Here is a 26,165-nt window from a genome sequence, read left to right on the forward strand (position 1 = left end):
CAAATGCCAAATAAAGTTTGTTGACTGACTGACTGAGCTAGGCAAAGTTTACATTCTTAAGGGTACCTGCTTACATTTTATGGGAAACTAAAGCTTTGAAGGAGGATACTCGTGCCACTTCGCTGGACACTGAAAAAGTGTTTAACAGAATGTAATTTGGGTACCTCTTCCAAGTGATGAAAAGGGTCAGTTTGGGCCAAGACCTTATCCCCAATATTTGTAAACCGAAGTACAGGGTAGGGATGCCCCTATCCTTTCTGATCTTCCTTCTGAGAGAGAACGATTGTCAACTGCCTTACAATCCGGCAGTGTAAACACGCTATGCAGACTGGATCTCCCATTACATATCTGGTAATATTATGAGGACAATAGCAAACAAACTGGTCAAACTTGACCCCTAGCTTCATACCTCTGCTCCATTATGAAACAATGCAAGACTGCCTGCCGGAGGTTATCCTATAGCCTGGGATTTATGACAAAAGGCTGGTGTTGAACGATTTGAACACCTTATTGAAGATAATTGAATTAAATTATTCTGTACATTTGAATCTGAGTTCGGTCTTGATCAACACAAATGTAAATGTAGACGTACTTGTAAAGCGCACTGATACTCCAGAGTGTCCTGGCCCTGTACTCATACCACCAGGGAACCCTTCCTGGTTTTTCCCCGTGAAATGTCCACTCCTGGGCATCCCCAGGGTGCAAACAGGCATCCCTAGCGCTGTTGGGGGCCGTTGTGGAGACTAAGCAAGCTATTGCCCAGAGTTGCAGTGTGGGACCCATGATTAGAATAGGCACCGAGGCGAGAAATCAGGTCAGAGGAATTATGAGCCCAAGATCCACCAAGACCAGCCAAGGCGAGAATTGAACCCTGGTCTCGGGCCAGACCTCTGCATCAGGGTCTGCCGCTCTAACCATTGAGCCACTCAGCTGTGTATGAAATGCTTGTAGACCGAATTCACCCCACTCCCAGCCCCATCCAAATGTCAACTTCTAAGATTTGTTGGCAACATATGCTGCACCATGAATGTACCCCAGTAGACTGATCTGAGTTGTTGTACTCCCAGGACACACGTCTGCATGAGTCACTCCAGATTGAAATTCTCCTACTTTAAATTGTTCTACAACTGGTATTGAACCCACTTCCATCTACACAGGTAGGCCTCCTACACCACACTGCCTGTATTTGCGGAATGTAGGTGGTGTACGTAGCACAGATGTGGCCTGATTCGAATTCTATGGGATTGTATTAATATAAAGCACCAGCAGATAGAAATCTTGTCTACATTATCATTCGTAGATGTTACGAATTAATAACTCCCTTGACCCATCTGGCCATACTCTTTGATATGTCAGATAGAAGGGTTCCTTCCAATTAATTATAGCGAAGGTTGGCAATATCACTAGCTATTGCAAAAACCTGTATTCTAGGTTGTTGGAGGAAATCCACGGTACCTGCTAATGAAGCGGGGATAACGGAAATGGCCATGGTCGCTGCCTAAATATACGTCTTTGACCCATGATTATTCACTCTCGCATCCTGCCAAATCCATATCAGAAATACAAGTCACCAATAGATAGCAACATTACTGATGTAGATTGTCCAATAACGGGCCTATGACTTAAAGCTGTAAAACAACTCTTCCACCAAGGGTGCCAGATAGAGAAAATAAGACACCAATTACATGAAATGACAGTGAAAAGTAGAGAAAAAGGTATGGTGAAATGTATTTCTTTGCCCATTCATTACTGAAGATGATCATGTGTCCTGCTGAGCAGCTTGATTGTACATCAACTTTTGACTGACACCAAACTTGAACTGCACTAAAAGTTAAACATGAATTTATAGAGGCCAAGGATTGGAAAACACAATTCAGTTTTGATTGTTTTGTATTTCACTTTGTTTTTGTCTTCTTTATCCAGAGCAGATGGCAAATTTCCATGTAGCAATGTATTCTCTATCCTAATTGCAATATTTCACCTAAAAAAATCAATAAAACATCATTGCCAAAAAAAGCTCACTGCAGAGGTAGGAAAGAGAAGAACCTGTCTGTTTTTATGTCGAGCCTGAGCCAGCGCGCATGCGCTGCTCTAGCAATCTGCTGTAGTGGAGTAGAGAATAGAAGCCCCTCTCACTCTCCGCCCATATTTGCCATTGGCTTGTGTCATTGTCCATCCTAAATGCTGGCTTCTGATTCATAGATAGGCTTCATTTGTTACCTCCCATAGCGACGGGCCCCTTTTCTTCAGTTGTTACACAGTATGTATTATTTAGACTGTGAGCACTATTTTCTTTATCCAGTTTCTCTTACTGCAGGCACATTGTGCTTTGGTACCTTCTTTACTATCCCGCCCTCCCTCCCGTTGTCCTGCCTTCTTTACCTCCGCCACCCCTTCCCCTGTCCTGCCTTCTTTACCTCGGGCCCCTCTCCTGTTGTCTGTGCCTTATGACAGGTTCCCCTTTCAGAGATGTAAGCCAATGATTTTTTTTAATATAGTGTCTACAAAGACGGATCAAAGACAAAATTGACATCAGCCGACATCAATGAACTAGCCCATTGTATGCAGAACCTTAGAATTTGGTACATACTCCTTCATGACAGCTTCCAAAGTGGGTACAGGCGACACCATAAAAATGTGTTTTCCCTGAGCCATTGAGCGTTCATTGAAAATCGCCATCTGCACTGATGTCAGAATCTTTTCGGTTGAGGGAAAACGCATTTCAGCAGAAGTTTATAAATGCGATTTATAAGCAATGGGAAAAGTGTCCCCTTCATTAAAAGTCTTGTATGTGAATCCTTACGTTCTGGGAACAATCCTTATGACAAGATTTGTGGTATTGTCTCTTGTTGGCAAGAATTGAGTAGCAAGTAGATATGACTGCGAAGCTCGCAATATCGTAGTGTGTTCCGGAGGCCAACTGGAAGATGGGAAGGAAGGTTGTATCAACACGTATATCGGTTTGATGTATCGGGCATAATCCGGAATGTAAGTTCTGCCAAAATTCAAGAAACCTAGCAAAGACTGTAGTTAAGTGGGTGCCAAACCCCTACCCTCATTGTTCAGTTCATAACCAAGAAAAAGCACTGCCAAATACGCAATTTGGGATTTTGCATAGTTCAATTTGTAACCTAAAATTGCAAAACAAGTGATTATGCATGACATGCATGAGGTGCAGATTGAATTCATTATCTGTGATGTTGATGTCATCGACATATGACATTTCATCTGTGCCAATTTCATGTAAAGTCAACACTATTCATGCAGCAAATACCCGAGGTCTATTCTTATACCCCATAGGCAATCACGCATATTGTCTCTGGTTGCTGAGAGCACTGAATGTGGTCAAGTCACGGCTCTCTGGAGCCAAAGTATGACAGAAAAATCCATTGAAATATCCAATGTAGGTTTAAATTTACTAAGGCAGAGCTTGGTGTATTTTGTACTGCAAAGGTACGAACATGACCGTTCAAATGTCTGTAGCCCAAAACTATGCGATATGAACCATCCGGCTTTAATATCGGAAAACAAGAATATTCATAGATGAAACAGAGGGTTCATTTATACCCTGATATTCTAATTGAGTTATGATTTCACAGATGGATGCTTTAGCATCACGTTTAATGAAATATTGGGGTTGAGGCTGAGGTGTAGAACACACAGGAATTACATGCAAAGGTGAATCCCCATCCCAACCTGCCTGATTGCGATACACAGCAAGGGCTAAGGCTAGAGACCACTCCAAAGCATAAGCTTGTTTAATCTCCTCCGGGACATATTGAGAGAAAGACAGTAGAATGATATCTTTGCCCCTAGAGGAAGCTAGGACAATTGTGAAGGACTAATCAACCTACGCCAGCAAAATCTCATCGAAAGAAATCAAATTGTCCCAAAAGACTGCATTAATTGTGCGTTTAATGTCTCCTTCAATGTGGAAGTAGAGTCTATCAGGGGGAGCTACGCGGGTGTCTGCTGTTTCAACAGTAATGAAAGTTTCAGTTGCTTTTGCCTCCAGGCGCTGGTGGAGTGTCTGCTGAACTATGGTAACTTCCGCCGCACTGTCAAGGAGAGTTACCACCCAGCTCCTGTTCAGGAGGAGGGCTCTCACCATCTAGGGCATACTTTGCAGTCAAAGCGGCATCTTTCTTTTTCTGAAACAGGGCTTGCTATTGAGGTGGTTCCTCCCGTTTGACTTCCACGTCAAACTGGTGCTGGGGGTCCAAGGCAGAGCTTGGTGTATTTTGTACTGCAAAGGTACGAACATGACCGTTCAAATGTCTGTAGCCCAAAACTATGCGATATGAACCATCCGGCTTTAATATCGGAAAACAAGAATATTCATAGATGAAACAGAGGGTTCATTTATACCCTGATATTCTAATTGAGTTATGATTTCACAGATGGATGCTTTAGCATCACGTTTAATGAAATATTGGGGTTGAGGCTGAGGTGTAGAACACACAGGAATTACATGCAAAGGTGAATCCCCATCCCAACCTGCCTGATTGCGATACACAGCAAGGGCTAAGGCTAGAGACCACTCCAAAGCATAAGCTTGTTTAATCTCCTCCGGGACATATTGAGAGAAAGACAGTAGAATGATATCTTTGCCCCTAGAGGAAGCTAGGACAATTGTGAAGGACTAATCAACCTACGCCAGCAAAATCTCATCGAAAGAAATCAAATTGTCCCAAAAGACTGCATTAATTGTGCGTTTAATGTCTCCTTCAATGTGGAAGTAGAGTCTATCAGGGGGAGCTACGCTGGTGTCTGCTGTTTCAACAGTAATGAAAGTTTCAGTTGCTTTTGCCTCCAGGCGCTAGTGGAGTGTCTGCTGAACTATGGTAACTTCCGCCGCACTGTCAAGGAGAGTTACCACCCAGCTCCTGTTCAGGAGGAGGGCTCTCACCATCTAGGGCATACTTTGCAGTCAAAGCGGCATCATTCTTTTTCTGAAACAGGGCTTGCTATTGAGGTGGTTCCTCCCGTTTGACTTCCACGTCAAACTGGTGCTGGGGGTCCCTCCTTTGTTGAGTGGACTCACCATGTCTGCGATCCTGTCCTCCTGTCCTCCCCCTCGGCCAAATTGTTGATCAGGCAGTCTCTGTAAGGAATAAGAGAATGGAGATCAGGAACCTGGGGTCTCTCAGGTGTCTTAATGTAAGAGCAGTTGCATAAATCATATCTACGTTCAGAAGAATCTGACGGAGGCAAACCAGTACGGGACATAGGCTTCTGTTGCTGCACATTTTTGTTCCAGCCATTCCAGGAAAGACTGGCCTACTCTCCTTGTCCAGAGGGGGCTTACTTTGTACCTGTGTAAATGGTCTTACTTCCAAATGATTGCATCCTAGGGATGTGTAGAAATATGCAATATTAATCAGCAACTAGTGCTCCCGATCAGCAGCCTCCACCGCCTCTAGGTGCTGGCGCACCTGCAAGCAAACTGGTTCACCTTTAATGTTAGCCAGAATCCTATCGGAGACAATAGGGAACATTACCACTAATCTCATCCCCAGATTCAGGGCTGGGTCAACCCTGTGTTCACCCTGTACCCATTTTAGAATGCACAGTAGAACACTCATGAAGGGGGTGCCAAAGCATAGTGTGTACACAGATGCAAACAACATCCCCATGTGTTACAATCCACTAAAAGGGAAATCAAACCACTTGGCAAACACATCGTAGGGATCCTGTGCTTTTCCACAGAACTCGTCTGCAGAAAAACAGTCTCAATCAGTAAATGTTTTTGTGCTATCCATAAGGGAAGATCCTCACAATTCTGGGACTTTTGCCCATCACTGAGTTAATCATGATGGGACTAATCACAATACCTCTGCCCTGTTCCATCCAAGTGGTGCCACCTGAATGGCACAGGAAATATGTTGTATGACTCATCTATAAAGTTGAGTCACTTGTGAATAGAACTGACGAAGCTCCACTATAGTACCTTTTAGATAGTTTGGATGGCCAACCTATCAATACTTAATGGGCACATACGAACAAAAGAGACAGGATGAGGAAGGGCGCCATTAAACCAAATAGTATGGTCCCAGGATATCAACGGAACTTCAATGGTTGTGTAAGGTCGATACGCCACCGGAGGAGCAGCTACCGTGTAAGCATAGAAAAAATATTATTTTGCATCAACTGCAGGAAATGTAACCCAAGAATAAAAAAAAACTGAAAGCAGTAAGCTGGATCGGCCTTGACCACCATGATAACGTCAGCTCCCGCATTGGGGACCCCATGCCATGTAAAATGTTGTGTAAACTGTGACCGGTTGTGCCATATGTCATTCAAATGTCAAACAAAATGGTAGCTCAAAATTGGTAAAAAAAACTTTTAGAAATCAAGCTTGAAAAACTAACAGAAACAAGTATTCCCTGCCACTGTAGGAGGCTAAGACCTTCCACCTCAGGTGTCCCCAGGAAGCGGTGAAAGGGTATTGTGGATGAGCACAAGCGCTATTCAAGGGTCTTGCGAATAAGCACCAGAACAAATGTTGATGGCGCCATGTTGCAGGGATATGCAGAACTATGCTTAGGATTATGGGACCTTAGTAGATGGGAACTGAGTCATACCACCACCTTAGCACCCATGAGCCTAGGACCGACTAGCTATAGTGTCTCTCTTGCCCTCCTACTTACTAACAGAGGAAAAAGTGATTAGACATCCCAGAACACAACATTCCCGACTGTCTCAGGAATCGCGTTGCAAGACACACCCTTTCGCTAGTACTCTTGTACTCACTCATAATAAGATAAGACAGAGGCACGACCAAGTTTAAAATATGTATTATAACTAATGTGCTCTTGTATGCAGTCTACTTGCCACAATTAGCAGAAAAATGCATAACACAAATACGGTCAGCATAGCAAGTAATCAGTAAATCATAAAAGGTGCTGTCATGATAGACAACAGAGTAGCCTAACCTTCCTCCCCTTGTACAGAAGCAAGATGTTTATATAAAAGAAGATCTCTGGTACCTAAGTCTAATGATGGTAGTTCTACATCATAGGTGCTGTCTTGCTCTTCTCCCCGGAAAGGTCCTTCTCCGAGTGTCCATTACCTATCCCATAAGACCAGAGTACGTACTTCAAAACACCAACTGCATATGTATGTTTTGTCTAGTTGCTAGGGCCTAATCAGAACAGAATAACAAGGGGCATTGTTGTTTGACCTTCCACATAATGTTCAGACAAAATCCTAGGAAGCAGCAATGAATATAAAATAACAGTAGGTTCTTGTGTGAAAATTGCATAAGAAAGTTAGGAAAAAATAAACTCATGTAGTAACATGTTTGCAAAGTAGCAAGTAGTCTACAGTGTACTCATGCTAACATAGGAAAAACAACAATGTCCCCATGGGCCATGTGGCAGGAGTGGGCTGGTACTTGGAGCGTCATTTGTTGGGAGCTAGCGGCTAAAATATGTGTGGAAAAAGCAGTAAACTTTGTAACTTGAGGCACTACAATGGCAATCAAAAGCAGTGGGTAGAGGCAGATGACAGGACAAAAGGCGAGGGATATGAGAGAGAGAGAAAATGGAAGGGGTAGAGTTCAGAGCTTCTGGATACAGAAACATAAATATAATGTAAGAGGAAAGGAAAAAGAGACTGGTGAATGTGCCCAAGGGAGATTAAGATTTTTTTTAAAGGGTGATATGTACACAAGAGAAGGTGCGCATGAGAACAGAGAGAGCACGTATTAGCAGGACATGTGTAGCAATCCTCTAGGAATCACATGCACAAAAGAGAGTGCACATTGTGGAAAAACAGGAGTGGGCATGTGATTAAAATTAAACTAGGAATATTTAATTTAATTTAATTGCGGGTTTATATAGCGCTAGGAATCGACTCCCGGAGGAGTATCTCCACGCTTCGACTGCTGGGGAACCCGTCCTGGTTCACCCTGAGAGATGGTCCCTGATGGGTATCTCTAAGGTGCGATCAAGCATCCCCGGCGGTTCGGGGGGGGGCCGTTGTGAAGATGAGGCAAGCTTATGCCCAGAGTTGCCGAGTGTGTTCTCTGACTAGAGTAGGCACCGTGGCGAGAATTATCGAGTCCGCTGACCCTGGTCCACAACCCTGCCGCGTCGGGACTCGAACCCTGGTCCCGGGCCGTCCTCTGCTTACGGGTCTGCCGCCTCTAACCAGTGAGCCACACTTCTCTATGAAGTTAATATGCACACGAGAGCAGATGGTATGCCTACATTCACATCTGTAGCAACCCAGAGAGAATAGCACACACAGAAGAAAATTAACATTTTGATTGCAGCCCAAACAGTATAACAACAATCAAATTATGAGCATGTAGTAAAAATGCAAAAGAGAGCAGAGAGTGTGACTTAATTCACAAATGAAGAACCCCTAAAGAATAACGCACACACAAGAGAATATGCTTGTTAAGAGCGGGGTGAACAGTGAGACAACAATCAAACTATGAGCATGTAGTCAATATGCTCAAGATAGCAGAGTGCGCGTATTGATCAGAATTAACATATGAACCACTCCAAAAGAATAACATGCACACAAGAGAAAACACTTCTTTGAGAGTGGGGTGAACAGTGTGACAACAACCAAATTACAACAACCAAATTAGTATATGTGCTGCTGACGTTCTTTCTTGTTTTCCTCTGCCCGCACTGCCTTGGGGGCCAGGACTATGGGTCCAGCATCCTCAGTAGCTCCCAGCCTGCCACCAACGACCCACAGCTGTGCCTGGAGGCACCAGAAATACAACACAGCACTCCGCAGCGCGAGACGTTCTTTCTTGTTTTATTTTTGCCTGCTCTGCCTTGGGGCCAGCACTATGGGTCCAAGCATCCTCAGCAGCTCCCAGCCTGCTGCCAATGACCCACAGCTGCACCTGGCCTGGAGGTGCTCGGAATACAACGCAGCACACCCTCAGCAGGGGACGCGTGCGGGCAGCGCCCGGGCAATCCTGTGCAAAGGGCGGGCCTTTCCTTGCCAGGAAGAGGCAGGGCAGGGCCACCCCTCTTGGCTAGGACTTTCTTTTGGAAACCGCGCTTGAGACTTTACTGGTTTATTTTTCCCACATGCTGTCTGTGCTGAACTGTGCTCAGTCACCTACTACTAATTGGTTCTACTGCAGCGGAGCACTAGGTGGTTCGCGGGGTGGAGTTTCTGCAGAGCTTTCCAGTATAGCCGTGAGGGGAACGGCCACAGAACCCCATATTTGCCGCCACTGCCATCAGTCATTAACCCTACGCTAGCGCCAGCACGGAACTACATCGCCCAGGAGACTCTGCTGGGCGCGGAGTTGGTGACGCTGCCAGAGGGCACTGGAGGTTCACAAAACCAGCCCGGCCCTCCTGCGGCGTGGGTCCCGCGCGGGCGTGCCCGGGCGCTGCCTGGGCAAAGCCCGGGCCAAGGGCGGGCCTGTCCGCGCCCGTCGGCGGCAGTCAGAGGCTTGGCTGAGCCACCTCCCGAACACCTTCTTCCAGTCATTAAAAGTAAGCATAACCCGGATATCGTTTTGGGGGACTATCGGTACCAACCAATAACTTTCAGTCTCGCTGAGACAACTACCTAGTGAACTGTTGGACATGCAGTCTTGACTTTAGCTGTGTTGCTTAGAGACATATTATATTTTATCTATTTTATTATAAGAAAATTGTTATTTTGAATTATGTCTAAATCCACACGTAAAGGGGGAAACGTGGTAGGGGCTGTGGGTACTTTGGATGCCTATCGCTCCAGGGCGGAGTCTATCATAACCCAGGAGATCCAACTTACGGAGCGGAGGTTATCTTTAGAACCTTTTAACATAGTTCCACCACAAGCTCCCCCGTTAGAACCAAATATTATTGTAGTAAACCCCCATACAGCCTTACAGGTCATTCCACATACACAGCCCCAGGGCCTCTCCAAACCACTGACGTTGGACAATTCATCATGCTCCTTACCACCCCTCTCCCCCCTTCTACTCATAGCAGGCAACTGAAGGCCATGCCTGCCTTTAAGGGCAAAGAACAAACAAAAAAGAGAAAAGCTCGTAGCATCCCTAAATCAAGCTACCAGTCCGCAAAGTACGCTAAGAATAAGAAGGACAGGCAGCTATGCCCTCAGCCATAGATAATTCTAAGGGGGTTGGCAATGATACTAATCTACCAGTGGGTGCAGTGGGGCTCAACTGCCATCAAGAGACCGTAGACATCTTAAAACAACCGGAAGATAGGCTATCTAAAATAATCAGCCCTGTGATGGCCAAACTCGAAGCAATTGAAGAGAGGTTGGGTATACTAGAGAAACACATACTTAAAAACCCTAATGCCACCACGGCACCCAACAGGGGAGAGCCAGGAGAGGCCATATTGGTTGAACAAATGGGAGATACCATCAAAGGCCCAATAATCTCCAGGCCCCTGCAAACGCTAAATACAGACAATAGACCGATGGGTACCAGGAATAGTGGCAGTAGAAGTAAGGGTGAAACGCCTTCCAATGCCCCAAGTCCTATCGTTCTAGAATTGCCACCTCAATCCACACCTTTGTTGGAATTTCTGGGGAACGTGTCGCCCCTTCTTCCAAGTTCTACTGAAGATTACCCCAACTTAAAAACAAGGTCATTCACTGGCTATGTACTAACTTATCAGTGAACCCCACAATAAGTCGTAATATAATAATGGCCCGCCGTGTAGGATGGGTAGGTAATTCCTGGAGATCAGGCATGGGGGACTGTATTGTTGTAAACTTTAATGATTGTAAGCTCGTTGAAAGGCCATTCAGAGAACATAGATTAGGTACACCCAACACCGTTACCAGTATTCAGTTTCTCCCTTTGGGATTTTTTTATCACCCTGAGCCATCAAACTGTAATCACCAAATCTCACATTCTAATTGGCAGTTACGTGGCAAGACAGCAGCCTTAAAGCCCCCCTCTTACATCGTTAGCTGATCAATATCGCTATGGGCACTTTGACTCAATACTACCCAGTCAAAGCAATAGGTTTGCCGCCCTAGGCCATCCGAATCATTACCCAGTTTAGGTAATAGATTTGCTGCCCTTTCGTCCCTAGAGGACTGTGATTGACTAAATATATCTGCAGCGCATATTGTCTCCGCACTGCTTTATGAACTGCAGTACCCAAATAAGGTCTGTTTAAAGGCTCCACAGGGGGGAGATCCATTTGTCACTCAGGCCAATAGCTCAATATCCATCCGAACTATAGCTCCAGGTAAACATGCCGATTACAATTAAGTTCCAAGATCCCAAGTGGTTGGAGTTTATCAGGCTTTTTCCAGTGATTTGTTTACAAGAGACATGGCTGATGGACTGTGCCTCTTTTTTTCTAGAGGGCTACAAGTCCTTTTTTGTCCCGGCCAAACAATCATCTAGTGGCAGAGCTAAGGGAGGCCTGGTAACATACATTTCTTTAGCCCTGAAATGTATAATAACTCCAATATCCAGTATAAATTGTAATTTTCAGGCAATCACCTTGAATCATGGGAATGTATAGCTGCTTCTAATTATTTTTTATAATGCAGTAAACACCTCTGGCCCCTGCCAGATTACTCAATTGAACAGCTTCGTTAACAAATGATGTAAAGACGTTTCACATTGTATGCTGCTCTTAGGGGATTTTAACACTCACCCATGTGGAGCCGCGGTCGGCAATGGGATACTTGCAGGGTGGTGACGTGGGGAGGGGGAGGGGCAGGGTGGGGGGTAGTAATGTATGGATTACGGAGCATCCCAGGTAAGTAAACATTTAAATAAATAAAACGAATTTCGTTGAGTGACCTGCATCCCCAAATGCGATGCAGTGCGCACAACGAAATTTGTTTTATTTATTTAAATGTTTACTTACCTGTAAAACTCCGTAATCCATACATTACTACCCCCCTGGCCTGCCCCTCTCCCTCCCCACGTCACCGCCTTGCAGGTACTCCCACTGCCGGCCGTGGCTGTCCATGCGGCAACCCAACAACAACTGCCTTGGGAGACTTGGGCTGTGACAGAATGAGTGGGTTACATTTTGAACTCTCTCAACGTGGTGAGGCCCTTAATCAACTACTACATATATATGACCTGGTTAGTTCTATGTCTGTGGTGGATGTTGGCAGTAAGTTGGTTGTGCCAACATTTGAGGGGCATAATGGGGGTACATTTATTGATCATATTTTAATCACAGAGGCCTTACGGTCTCGCTTATTGGGCTTTGAAATTTTAGAGAGTATACATAGCGACCACAACCCCGTCTGTATCCAGTTGATAGGCTTCCCACAGATGGGGTGATGAAAGCTACGGACGGTAGGCGCCGCCTAAAGTGGTCTAAAGTGAATGCGGACTCCCTATATACACGTATACATAAAACAAGCACCCCAGAAATTGAATCATGTTGAATTGAGTCCTGACTCTGCCCCATCAGATATCCTAGGGTCATTTGAAATGATTACAAGTAAAGTGGGGGCATTGCTGACTACTCCGCCAACAGTTGTCAAGTCCAGGGACCCAAGATGGGTCGACCACTCATGTTCCTTTGCTGCCAGGAAGTTGAAGGAAGCCCTGAAGAGCATACCAATAGATCGACCAAAGCGTAAGGGCGTACTGAAAGAGAAAATCTGGAAGGATCTCTTGGACCCCAGTACCCTATCGGATAGCGAGAAATTCTGGGGTATTATTAATAGACCACTGTTCGATACAGGGAGGGATCCCGATATAGGAACTAACATCACAGAGGATGAGTAGGTACAGCATTTTAGCTCAATGTTCAGGGCCAACACATCACAGACTGATCTGTACAAGGATGGGCAGGATGCACTATCACCACATTTCACTTTAGGTGAAATTGTGAGTAGAATAGCTGGTTTAACTAGCAAGAAAGCTCCAGGTCCTGACGCTATACCTCCGGACCTCTTTAAATCAAATGTGGCACTATGGGCGCCGGTTCTTAAAGTAGTGTTGAATGCAGCGGCATCTTCTGGTTGTCCCAGGCCATAAGGGTACTTCTACAATCATCCCAGTGTTCAAGAAGGGAGATCGCAATAGTACCACCTGTTACAGGCCGATCTCACTGATTGACTCGATAGTTAAGGTTGTGGGAGGAGTGGCCCTGAATAGACTGTCAGCATGGACTGAGGAGAAGGAGATTACCTCAGCTGTCCAATATGGGTTTCGCCCGGGACACTCGACCTTAGCACAATGCTTAAATGTATATATGATACTGGGGAAGTACACCATGGCAAGACAGGACACCATCCACATGGCGTTCATGGATCTCTCCTCCGCGTTTGATTGTGTAAACCGGGGGAGATTGTGGGATCTAATGGGCGCCATGGGGGTGGAGCCTGACCTGGTTTCGTTTTTAAGGGACCTCCAGAGGGACACCAGAGCAACTATTAGATACTCACAAGATCTTAGGGTATCAAGAGATTTTCCTGTTGAGAGAGGTGTGTGGCAGGACTGCATCCTGGCCCGTTTCCTTTTTAATTTATATATAAATGAGTTGGATATGTTTCTAGTAAAAACAGGCGCATATTTTCCTTATGTTGGACGCAGGGGCTTGCCCGTCCTGCTTTACGCGGACGATGCTGTCCTCCTGGCAAGAACCCCGAAGGGCCTACAGACTCTTTTGAATGCCTTCCAGGGCTTCATAGCTGATCGAGATCTCGCCATTAATAACACCAAATCATTCATCATGCAGATAGGAGTGCGCCCAAAGAAACAGTACCCATTCATGGTCAATGACGTAAAGATACCTCTATCTACGACCTTCTCTTATCTGGGAGTCCTATTCGATGACCAATTGAATTGGGCCACACTGGTACAGCGGAAAAGAGGCAAATTAATATGTACCAATGCAGCCATATTCAATTTTGCATCTAAAATGGGCAAACGCCCAGTGCCTGCCCTATTAAAGATGTACCAGGCTAAGAGTGTGGCAGTAGGTAGCTACGGGAGCGAACTATGGGGTTACATTCCAGTTAAAAGTATTGAGGTGGCTAAAAATAATTTTTGAAACAACTACTGGGCGTCCCAATGGGTACAGCCAACCTAATAGTCCATGAAGTAACTTGAACACCTTTCATTGGTGATATTTTATCATTACGGCCTTTATTGTTTTGGCTAAAATGCTGGCTGAACAAAGATCTGATCCTTAACCACCAGTTGCTAAGCGAAGTGCTTTCACAAGATCATGAGCTTAATGTGCCCTGGCTTAAATATTTAAAGAGATGCTTTACCGAACTGGGGTGCCCCGGACCTGTTTTTTAAACCTAGCACAATTGTGAAGGCTGATGTAGAGCTTGTCAAAAGAAGTTTTTCTATAAGGAAAAGCTTGGAACGTGAAGAAGTGGAATTGAGAAAACCAAGTATACGAACATTTGTTACACTTAAAACTACCCCCAAATGGAGCCTTATTTATCATGGCCCATAACAAGCCACGAGCGGTTCCTATTAACAAGGTTCCGGCTGGATTACTATCATCTATTACTACCCGTTCCTAGGGGGTCCCATAGAGGTCAAGTGTTACCCTCCTGCGTCTGCGACAATTTGTCTGCGCAGGATGTGGTACACTTTTCATTTTTTTGCCCACTTTATGACGTTCCACGCAGGGTCTACCTAAAGCCCATACTAAAGAGTTTAAATTTTAAACAGGTCTGCCCGGCTTTATATCACTTACAAATGGTAAAACCTGAAAGCACCCTATATCTGGTAGGGTTCCTTAAATCAGCCCTAAAAATTAGAAATAGACGGGAAGAGCTGTATTTCAATATTGCATTTTTATGAATTTGAAATGCATTGTATAATACCTATGGGGAATTTGCTCAAACATTTATTTTATCAAATTCTATGTGGATATTGTAATATTGCTTTTATGGTTTTTAACATGAAAAATAGAATAAAGTGTTTGAAATGAACAACCAAATTATGAGCAAGTATTCCATACACACAAGAAAGCAGAGAGTGCGCGTATTGACTAGAATTCTCATATGAAGTACCCCTAAAGAATGACACACAAGGGAACATGCTTTTTGAGAACGGAGTGAACTATGAGAGCATCAAATCGAATTGAGCAAGTAGTCAATACGCACAATAGAGCAGAGAGTGTGCGTATTGACATATGAAGCACCTCTAAAGAATAACGTGCACAAATGAGAATGCACTTTTTGGAGCGTGGTGAACAGTGTAATCATTTGTAGAGTGTTTGTTATTTCAGCTTGGGCGCAGTCTTTAAAACTGCGTGTAAGGGTTTGGTGAGGAGGACTCGCACCAATGTAAACATTTCTTAGGCATTGCATCCTTGAGCCATATGCGATTTACTGCTGCTATCTTCCAGGTGTGTTTAAGCCTATTCCATATCTGGTGTTTACATCACAGGAAGCACTAGGGGTGGCCAGAGGGCAGAAGTGTTATGTTGATCTGTTAAACGATGACTCTGAAACTGCAACAATTGTTTTATTGTCAATTTGGGCAGCGCAAGCAACAGTTGCTCTGCAGTGTACCAAATTCCTAAAATCGGGACCTTTTTATAAATTGATCCGATGCTAACACATTCTAGATAATTAATGGGCCTTAACCCCTTCACTGCTGAGTTAATTTTGCTGTGGTGCGAGGGGGGTGTGGGCGCGGGGCCGCGGTGCTTATGACGGCTCCCGGCTGCCAAGAGTCAAGGTAGGTGTGTGCTCATGATGGCCCGGATATTTTGAATTTACAATTATTATTCCCTATTATGCCAAAAAAAAATGGGTGTATTTAAATTCTCCTGGGTCATGAACTGGACTCATGATGGTAAAAGTGGTCTCACTCCATATTTGATTTATATTTCTAAGGAAATCATCTCCAGTAATAAGAATTATTTCCTGTTTTTTTTCTGTTCTCCTATTTCCTAGTCTTTTTAAGTCTCACCTAGCAGACATCAAAAGCCATCTAGTTGGTAAAAAGACCTATTGTTTCCTTACAGTGGGCTTAGAGCACGTCATAGGCTCTTTCTTAAAAATTCCTCTTAAGCCATATAACACAGCTCCGGGGGTGCAGTTCAACATCTATAATATCTATGGGCAATGCCAATCAGTCCCAAAGGCACAACCTATTGGCTTTGCCTATGCTTGTCTCTACTTTCAGTCGTACTGCTTTGCAACATGTCTGAAAAAACATTGACAAAGCTAACAGATCTCGGATAGGTGAGACCTAATGACTTTGCCAATGCTTGATGCTATCACACTCCTCGGGCCCTAGCCTAACTTCCCTCTGCTGATCATCTTACCCCTTTTTATTTGTTGCTGCTATTGCTGGATTCCAAGTAAAGCCCCAAATACAGCTCCTTAATTTATGTTCAAATACCTACATCCCTCTCTTTTTTCCCCTCAAAACCTTCTTCCCTTATTGCGCTACAGTTCTCACTTTATCTCTTGTTATAAGGCCCGGAGTGACATTAAATCTTTTTTCTCTACTGTTTTGTTATATACTTCCTTTTACTCTTTCTTCCTTACCTCATTTTATCCACACTGCTGGACCACCTGAATGCTCTTTCTCTTTCTTGCTAAAATATGTAGGATATTGCCCCCATTTTTAGGTCGAGCATTCGAGACCTATTGTAATTTCTTATGTTGGGATAAAACCATCAGCCAGCTTTTGATTTGTTTGTTTCAGTGTCCTTGCTTTCCAATGGTCAGTCCTCCCTCTTAGTCCCTCCTTTCTCTCTTCCATTCCTCCCATGCAGAAGGGACTGAGTACTGTCACATCACACTACAGTTCTTTGTCTGTTTTCTGGGGGACTACTTCTTTTCTTGGTTTCCTGCTCTGTTTCTTTTTACCTGTGTGGTTTCAGCACCATAGCTGATTACATTTAAATATAGTTTTCCTCCCTCCCACCTCCTCCTAATTACACAGTTGTAGTGGGGGCATGTTTTTCGCCGTGCCTCCTTCTTCGTTGGTTATATTTCTTAGGCTTTTAGCAATTTTCGATGTACATCGTCATTTGGGCTTTTTTTTCGTAGAATGTTAGTTGTTTTTGGGCTTTGTTTAAATGAGGATTGTTTTTTTTTTTTACTTTATCAGCAAAGAGGAGCTTGTCTACACATGCTCCAAGTACAGCTACATTCTACTGTGCATGCTGGTAGTACAGATTTCACACTACTGCACATACTCACAGTACGGAGGCCATGGGGAGACACAGATGTTCTGAAACATCAAACTGTCTGTCACAGCTCTTCCTAGAATGCACACATTGTACTGGAGACAAGCTTGTCTGCGCAAGTCCTAACCACAGAATACTCTGTTCCACGCATGCGCTTTCGGTCAGAGTCTTCCGAGGAGCCGTTGTGGGCATGTATTTCCGCCTGGACAGTGAGAACCGCTTCTGGTGAGTGCATGGCCTCTCACCCCCTGGCCATTAAAATAAACTTCAATATGTACATGTGCCTCATCTGACAAAAACATATACATCGATAAACCCAGTATCAGCGACATAGTAGCTCTTTCGCATCTAACAAAAAGCTCCTGTAAAGTGCTGCACATCAGCAGTGAACTTTTTTCTGGATTGTGTAATATGTGCCACGCCTCAGTCCACGTCAGTTATCTTCAGGACTTCTCCCACTCCATAGGTTTTGCTTTGACAGTGCCTTCTCATTGCAGAACAGATCTTTCCGAGACCCGGACCCTCTGTGATTAGTTTGGAAACTCAGCTCCTCCTGGCAAAACCGTTTTTAGTGGGCACCAGTCTCTTGTGTTAAATAAATACTTCTCTCATTGAGAAAGGCTTTCAGTGAGAGACAGACTAAATGGTGCATTGGATGTGCAAATATGGTCATGGCTTAAACACATAAACCAACTTTTTTTCTGGAGCAGGATGTGACTGTAAATGCCTCGCGCAGCCGCACTGTAGAATATTAATGCTCATCGCCCCCCGAAGGGGGTCTATGAATGAGGGACCCAGGCTTCTCGCTAGTTTATGTATTTTGTTTGCTTTGCTTTATGGAAAACAACCCACACCTCCATTTAATTTGTATTTCCGTCTTCCTAGTCAAAACACTTCTTGTTTAACTTTTTGGCATTAAACACACTTTACATTAGTTGAAACTTTAAAATGAAAGATGACCCAAGCCTGTCGGAACCCCAATCTAATAAACCAGTCTGACCCCCTAAGAGGTGCAGCCTGCAAGCGCCATGGGTCATTAGCGCCAACTGGTTTCAGCCACGAGCGTAGCTGGAGCCATCACAGCATAGCATACCTCTGCGAACTACGCCCGGGTTTAAGCATAAACACAGCACTCTCATCACCTAATAAGAACACTCCACGCATATCTCTTGGATAGAATAAAAGGTCACTTTTATTTTAAGACAGTCAAAAACAGAATTCCGCATTTTTCCTTTATTATTATATAAATCAAACATTGACTATTTCCCCAAAACATTTCCCCATACTGACTTAAAACCACAAATTCCCCAACAATTCATCATTTGCAAATCCCCAAATTGTAAAATTCCAAACCAATATTTTTCTTTTCCAATATTCCCTTTTGCCATTTTCCACCTACCCTCCCCCCACCCCCAGAGGGAAAGGATAAATCCGCTCTAGACTATACTATCCCACCCAAAGAACGCCTAAAAAGAACATAACAACAATAATGGAAAACTGTAAAGACTGTCCTAACGTGACAAATAAGTATATACACATATATATATAAACATATACATACATATTTTTTTTTTTTAGAACAAGTAAAACCCTGCACCCAAAACAAACTTGGGAAGGGTGGGTGGGCCAAATGAAGCTGCGCCACACTGCTCCTCGTCACCGCAGTGACGTCAGTCCCTCCCGCCCTACGCTACCCCTTCTAAACCCTCCCTTTCCCTAACCTGCCCTCTCGCAATGCTTGGACCGTTCCACCGCGCAAATTCTCCCAGGGGGACACCGGCTTGTGCCACATCCCCCTGGGACCCATTGAGTGGATGCAAGTGCTTGCAAAAAAATCATATTCAGGGCACTTCCCAATGATTGGCCTGTGCGGTATTGCGGTCCACTGCTAGAAAACATTGTCTGTCTCTCTCTTTCTTTGGTAAACTGCTTTTTTCCGAGATCCCCTATTTTTTTGGTCTGACATAATCCAACTCTTTTTTTTTTACATAAATATATATGCACTATGCATGCTTACTTAGAATGCCTTCCAGTGAGCCTATTCATCCATTGGTCTACCGAAGTCTCTTTCGCAGTTTCTGCCCACCCACCACAGTATGGGAACATAGACCAGGGACTACTTTTGCAATGTGTGGTTTTACATAAGAAATACTTATATATTTTAAATTATACCCAATGCTTCTTCCATTTGTAACAATACACAATATCGTCGGTGCAGCTTAGGATCTAGGGCGTAGTCAGAGTTTCATACTTTGGAACCGGGTTCGAGGCTTGGCTTCAGCTCAACATTCTGTGATTCTGGGCAAATCACTTAATCTACCTGAGCCTAAAAAAGGAATCTGACCATGCATAATATAACTAAGGGTGGGCGTAGTTCGTGAAGTAGCGCTACGCGAAGCTACGCGAAGTACACTTCGCACTACGCGAACTTCACGTAGCACTACGCGAGCTGCGTAGTAGCATGTTCGCACTGTGCAAGATGTGTTTTCAAAGATTGCACAGTGCGGACCAGCATCCGGCACTGTGCAATCATTGAAAACGGCATCTTGCACAGTGGGAGATGTAGTTTTCTGCTGCTCGAGTAGATTATTACTCGAGCTGCAGCTTTCTCAACGCGAACTGGTAGTTTCTCATTGAGAGCGGTCACGAGCATGCGCAACCACTCACAATGAGAAACCTTACCTCCCCGCCTTGAGAATCTCGCCGGGATGTCATTTTGCTTGCTCGCGGTCGCGAACATGACGTTCAGGACCACGAACAAGCAAAAAATGAGCGCTGCACTACGCTACGCTGCACTACGCGTGTTCGCACTGTGCTACGTGCAGCTTTCGTAGTGCGAAGTTGCGCAAACTTTGCAAACTCCGCGAGCATAGCGTAGTGCTTCGCCCAGCCCTAAATATAACTGGTGCTCAGGTAAAGCGCTCAGGTATCTTCGGATTGAGCTTGCTGTATATAAAATAACAAAAAAGAAAAGAGAGGGGAGGGGCTCCAGTTTTTCAACCATGAGCTAACCCCCTGCACCTTTGCATATATACATAACGCATTTTATTATTGTGTTTATGTACTGCCCTTATAAGCCATTGTAACACCCTAAAAATGGGCTTCACGTACAGGGCATTGTGTAAGGCTGAAAAATGATTGTGCAGTTTGATGCCCAGTCTCAAACTTTATCACTGACTAGGGATACACAATATTAGCCTTGAAAAATTGCTGAGAAAACGATGCAGCATGATGTACCATCACAAAAACGAGACTGAAAAAACACCCAGCCTGTAACCCAGCACAGTGTTTAATGTGTCTCTCTACTAAGATGGATTTCTATAGCAGATGCAGACATTTCTCATTTGATGAGCAAATCTGTTATTCTGCATTGCATTGTAGGAGAATTTGTTTTAGATATTAGAGGTTCACAGTAAAGTATTCTTTTAATGTGTATCCTGTCACTGGCAGGTTTTCACGTTTATTTATCAGGACTAGGTATGGCTTTCTTTTCTTAAAACAATGCGTCATCACAAGTAGAACACCAGCTCCCCTCCCTCCCCCCAGTTACTGTCTGGTTTCAAGTTGAATGCTTTAACCTGTGGTGTTCAGTGGATCAATTAATAAACATTAAGGACGGTGTCCCAATAATATGACAAAAATCCCAAGCATCATTCGATCAATCACAATTTCAGACTACCAGCTGTATACAAATAACACTATAAATAAGTACTTTTCAAAGCAGTGCGATAATGTGCCTATTAGTGTCAAAGTTTACAGATTAAAGAACAGTAGATGTTGTAGCACCCAGGACAATGTGCTGCATGGATAAATACTTATAAGGTCCCAAAGTCAAGACCTATTGGCTATGCCAATGCTTGTTTCTACTTGTCCCTATTTAGGACAAACATTTTGACTACCTTCCTAGTATTATAACACTTTTGTACTTTTTTTAATGTTCTATTTGACACCAAGTCTGCATGGTTTCACCACATTTCTAAACAAAAGAGAAATATTGATCTAAGGTACCGTTTTCTGTTTTTTTTTACCCAAATCATGTTCCTATTGTAATATTTTTTCCCATGAAACATGTTCCTATTAAATGTGTCTCATTAATTATAATGCTATAATTTATTATTGTGTGAAGCACCATACAGTGATGAATGCCAAGAGAATTTCTTTTTCAAATCTGACATGTCCATATTGCTTTTTTTAAATCAAAATATCTCTGCCGATTTTTTGCGAATTCAAATGTTGAAGGCTGGTAATGTTGTTAATTACCTACGAAATGCGCAACAGTTCTGAATCGTAGATAAAATGAGCAGCTACTCCGTGAGAAATTTCAAATAACCATACTTCAAGTTATAGCCCAAGATCACAAAACCAGGAACAGATCATGTGTGATAAACTTATACCCCCGTCTTAACATCAAATAAGCTGAAATAAATTCATGAAAATACGAAAATGAATTGACAAAATGTGTTAAATACCGCTTTGTTTATGTAATCAGTGATTTTAAGATTTTTTTTTTGTCCTAGTCAATTTACTCCAGCCTAATATTTCAATGGAACCTACATCTGGTGAAGTGATGCCAGGGCAGTCTCTTGTGTTTCACTGTACTGCTGAATGTTCCTACCCGAAGGTAATGTTTATCCTCAACCAAAATGGCTCCTCAGAAAACATTTCCATGTCCTCATCAGCAATCAATAACTCCGCCGTCTTCACCATCCCTGCCGAGAACATCACAGCGGATGGACATTTCTTCTGCAGCTATGAAATCCAGAGCCAGAGTCGTAGCATTCTTTCGCCTCCAAGCAACATTTTACGAGCATTTGTGCGATCAGGTGAAAAGTATTCGTCTTTTTTTTACTTTACTTTCCCTTTTGAAATGTGCTTTGTCCTGTAGTAGTTACCTCGGAACATGAAAATGCGAACAATACAAAGACCAATCTTCTAGTAGGAAGTTGGATTGATAACTAAGGGAAAAATAGGCCTCAGAATTGAAAAAGGCTGTTTATGAGCTGCCCAAGATTAAAACAATCGAGTACATAAAAGTAATTGGAGGTTTCTGTGGAGAATACGAGACATAAATGGACAGGCTTGCTTGCGTAAGAATAAATGCATGTAGTATTCATCATCACGAAAACCTTACAATGAAGAAACAAATGAGATATAATTCCCCCATAAGAATCACATTTAATTTAATGACAATAACGCAATTAATATTATCTATGAAGATCTGAATTCATACATTTTTCAAGGTGAAATAAAAAGAACTATTCCTCTTTTAAGACTGCAAGATTGCAATGATGCAAGATTTGGCTGAGATCCAGGGGCGGCTCCTCCACTTGGACATCGGAGCATCGCCCCACTGCTTTCTCGCAGTGCGAGAAGCAGAAACATAAAATGGTATAAATACCATTTTACGTGTCTGCTTCTCGCACTGCGAGATAGCAGAAAAAGGGTATGCCTTGTTGGGGGTAGGCGGGTCGGGGAGGAGTGGGTAGCCCTATGTTGAGGGCGCTGACTGTTTGGTTGGCCCCAGGGTGTACCAAACCAGTCATAGGAACTCTCCTGTTTTCTCCATATAGGCTGCAGGCAGCCAGTGGCGTCACTAGGGTTGGTGTCACCCGGTGCGGGTAACTCATGGTGTCACCCCCTCACGACGTACCGCATGGACCTTCTCCGGTGGAACTGCACTGAACAACACAACACCAAGCATGGCACTGTGGTCACACCACACCAGACTACATGGTGGCACTGCAATGAACAACATACCAGAGCATGGCACTTCGGTCTCACAACACTGCATGGTGGCACTGCACTGAACAACACAACACCAGAGCATGGCACTGCAGTCACACCACACCGGACTGCATGGTGGCACTGCCCTGAACAACATGGAACCACAACAGACAACAAGACATCACATTAATCAACAGAATGGAATAATAGAAAACATGACGTAACACTGTGCAGTATGGTACTAAAGTGCGCACAGCATGGCAGCTCCACAGAGGACTACACAACAGCACAACACAGGACAACATACAGCATGGTACTGTGCTGAACAACATGACCTAATACAATGCCATAACACTAGACAACATGACACCACACAAGACAACACAACATGGCAGCATGCCACCAAGGTCAACACCAGAGATCCACATTATAGCATTGCTTTGGACAACTTAAAACATGGAGCCACAACACACAACACAACATGGACATTACACTAGAAAGTATGAAGCCACAGTGGGAAACGTGATGGCACCATATTAAACAACATGGCACAACTTTGGTTAACATGGCATCACAATGAACAGCACAGCATCACACTGGAGAGAAGGACCCCACAATAGAGAAAACATTACCACACAAAACGCAATGGCCCAGCAATGGATGATATGACACCAGCTTAGCAACATGACACCACACTAGACAAAATGGCACCACTCTGGGTACCCCGATGGTGCAACACTGGTCAATATGGCACCAGACTAAACAGGGCGGTACAAAACTAAGTAATACAGACCCATAGTAGGCCACAAGAACCCTCACTAAACCATAACACTAGACCTCACCCCATGTTCTGTGGCAGTAGTCAAGAAAAACAGCACCACACTGCACAGGCAGGTGCAAGACTAGACTGAAAGACAATACACTGAACAAAACGGCAGCAAGATACTTGACAATATGATGACAACACGGCACACTCTGGGCGAAACTAACTGCCACGTTAAAATGTTGAGAAAGCTCCTAATACAGTGCCTCGAGACTGACAAAGCAAATAGGTATGTAGCTGTTCTTAGTACAGGGGCACCGGGGCTCTGGGGTGTAAAGGGCCCAATCTTACGTCAATTGTCACTATTTTTTGCTCTCGCACACGGAGGTAGTGGTCACATTTCCTCCTGCTTGCACTAGGGCCCATAGTGTCCCACGAAAGCAACAAAAAAAAACTGTAAATAGCCTTTGCAAAAAGTCCAGAGTTTTAAAGCGCAGCCCTTCCTGCGGGCGGAACACACACTTGGCAACCGCTGTTTGTGGAACCCAATATCCATCTAAAACTGTTTCTTTTTTAATCACTCTGCTAATAGTCTAATCGTACGGCGTGCTGCAAAAACTGCAAGTTAATGGGTGCCCTGTCTGAGTGTATTTGCGTGCAGAAAAAAAACACACACATCACGGAGGGCAAAGAAAGAGAGAGGGGGGTGGGGAGACGCAGAGGGCTCGAGCCAGCAGCATCTTGAAAGGAGCCCAGGCTGCCCCCCTCCCGCACTTCAACGAACCCCACTGCGCACCAGGACAGAAACTGGGAGGCGGGCGGGGTTACTGTGCGCACGAGAGAGAACTTCCCACAAACTCTAGACAGATGTTGAGTGCAAGAGAGGAGGAATCTTATTGCCCCATGTATGTGCACCATACTGAGAAATGCTAATATTTGCTGAGAGAAAACATTATGTTTATACAAAATAAGTTACCACAAAAACGAGGAGTCCAGTTCAAGAGTATCATTCTGCATCATGTAGGCATTTTTTCAGTCACCAACCTGCCATTCTGAAATGGCGGTACTATCCTATGAAAGGCATTGAAGTCCGATAAATTACCATCCACATGGTATACATATCGCTGTAGAAAAGTTTTATAAAGAGTGTGCCAAAACTCTTGCTCAACTCACAGTGACATCTTGCCTTTTCTTTAGGCTCCACTGTGGTGGTGGCTGGGCCCCTACCGTAGGGGTTCTGCAAATCACCCAGCAGCACTCCCCTGCCGAGACTGTCTCCACTCAGTCTAAGCGCATGGTGGTGGCCCGCGTCAGAGGAGCACAACGCAGGTGCTGGCCCAGGGCCGTCATGGGTAGCGCTATAAGATTGACAGCCCTGGGACCCACAAACTGGGTACGCCGCTGCAATGCATCGCAGCATCACCACTATTATAGTAGGTGGTGCGTGCGTGCCTGCGTGGCGTGTACTGCAGTATTTGTTGTAAGCAGGTGCACTTACACAGTGCACTAATAACTGCACGTAATGATCTGGGGCGGACCCCCGCCCCCCAGCTACGCCGCTGCTAGTTGTCGAGTGGTGAGAGCCAGGAAGTAACTGCCGGTCCAAACTCCTGGTCCTGGACAGTGAAGCAAGCGTTATGTCCAAGAGCCCCAGTCAACTAATGCATACAGTGCTAAAATTAAAACAGCTAAGAAATCCGAAGTCTCAATAAGTAAAAGTATGATGGATTTAGCACAGATCTCTGCATTCCGTCCATCATCTGTGTGTCTTTTGCTAAAGGGCAATCAGGCAGTGCCCAGAGGCTGCTCTGACAGGTCAGTGTGTGGCCTGTTTTATGGTCTGCTGGGCCGACTTTTGTTATTTATTAGTTATTTAAATAATCATTGCCTACAGTGAACACAAATCCATGCAGTATTCTATATCTTGCAAAACACCTACAGAGCCAGTCTTCAGTGCTAAACTGCCCCAATTTGAAACACGGGCCGCTTTTTTTTAGCTTTCTAACTGACTAATAGAGGCCGCTTTTATTTTGGTTCATGGGCATATTTTCTGCCCCATTCCAACCCTGCATGTGTTTTATTTATTTCTATTGTGCCTTTTTAAATAGCAAACTGGATTGTCGTGTCTAGCCGCCGTTATTCATTATTGCATTTGTCTTCTTCCCTCAGTTACACCAATAGTTATTGCAACATACAGTGTGGAACGCTTCTTAAACAAGACGACTTGACAACTGTCCCAGGTTGTGTTAACTCCGGGGCGCCCTTCTGTGTTCCTCCATCCTGTGTGAGTGTCGGGTGGAGGGCAGTGCATTTGCATGTGTGGGAGCGGTGCGTCCGCTTGGGGCCTTTTATTTTGATTCATCACCAGTCCAACCCTGCGACTGTCACATCGATCACAGTTGTTCCAAAATGCAAGTGAATTTGAAACAGAGAGACTGCGTACTGAAATCGTGCCCATATGAAACTATTTCCTTATTCCACTGACTGCTGTGAGTGATGTCACTGACCATGTCATGAGTGATGTAATATGTGACGTCATCAGCAGGGCATTGCAGGCGCGCAAGTTATAGTGA

General features: G+C 44.2%; 1 protein-coding gene across 1 annotated transcript in view; it reads left to right on the top strand.

Moving 5' to 3' along the window:
- Positions 1-26,165, top strand: part of LOC147701761 (uncharacterized) — a 469,217-nt gene that overhangs the window by 401,893 nt on the left and 41,159 nt on the right. The window contains exon 5 of the mRNA XM_086929364.1: positions 21,623-21,928. Coding sequence (XP_086785490.1) covers positions 21,623-21,928 — 306 coding nt within the window. The remainder of the gene's footprint in view (positions 1-21,622; positions 21,929-26,165) is intronic.

This window comes from Lissotriton vulgaris, chromosome 7, assembly GCF_964263255.1.
Source record: "Lissotriton vulgaris chromosome 7, aLisVul1.2, whole genome shotgun sequence".
Lineage (NCBI taxonomy): Eukaryota > Metazoa > Chordata > Amphibia > Caudata > Salamandridae > Lissotriton > Lissotriton vulgaris.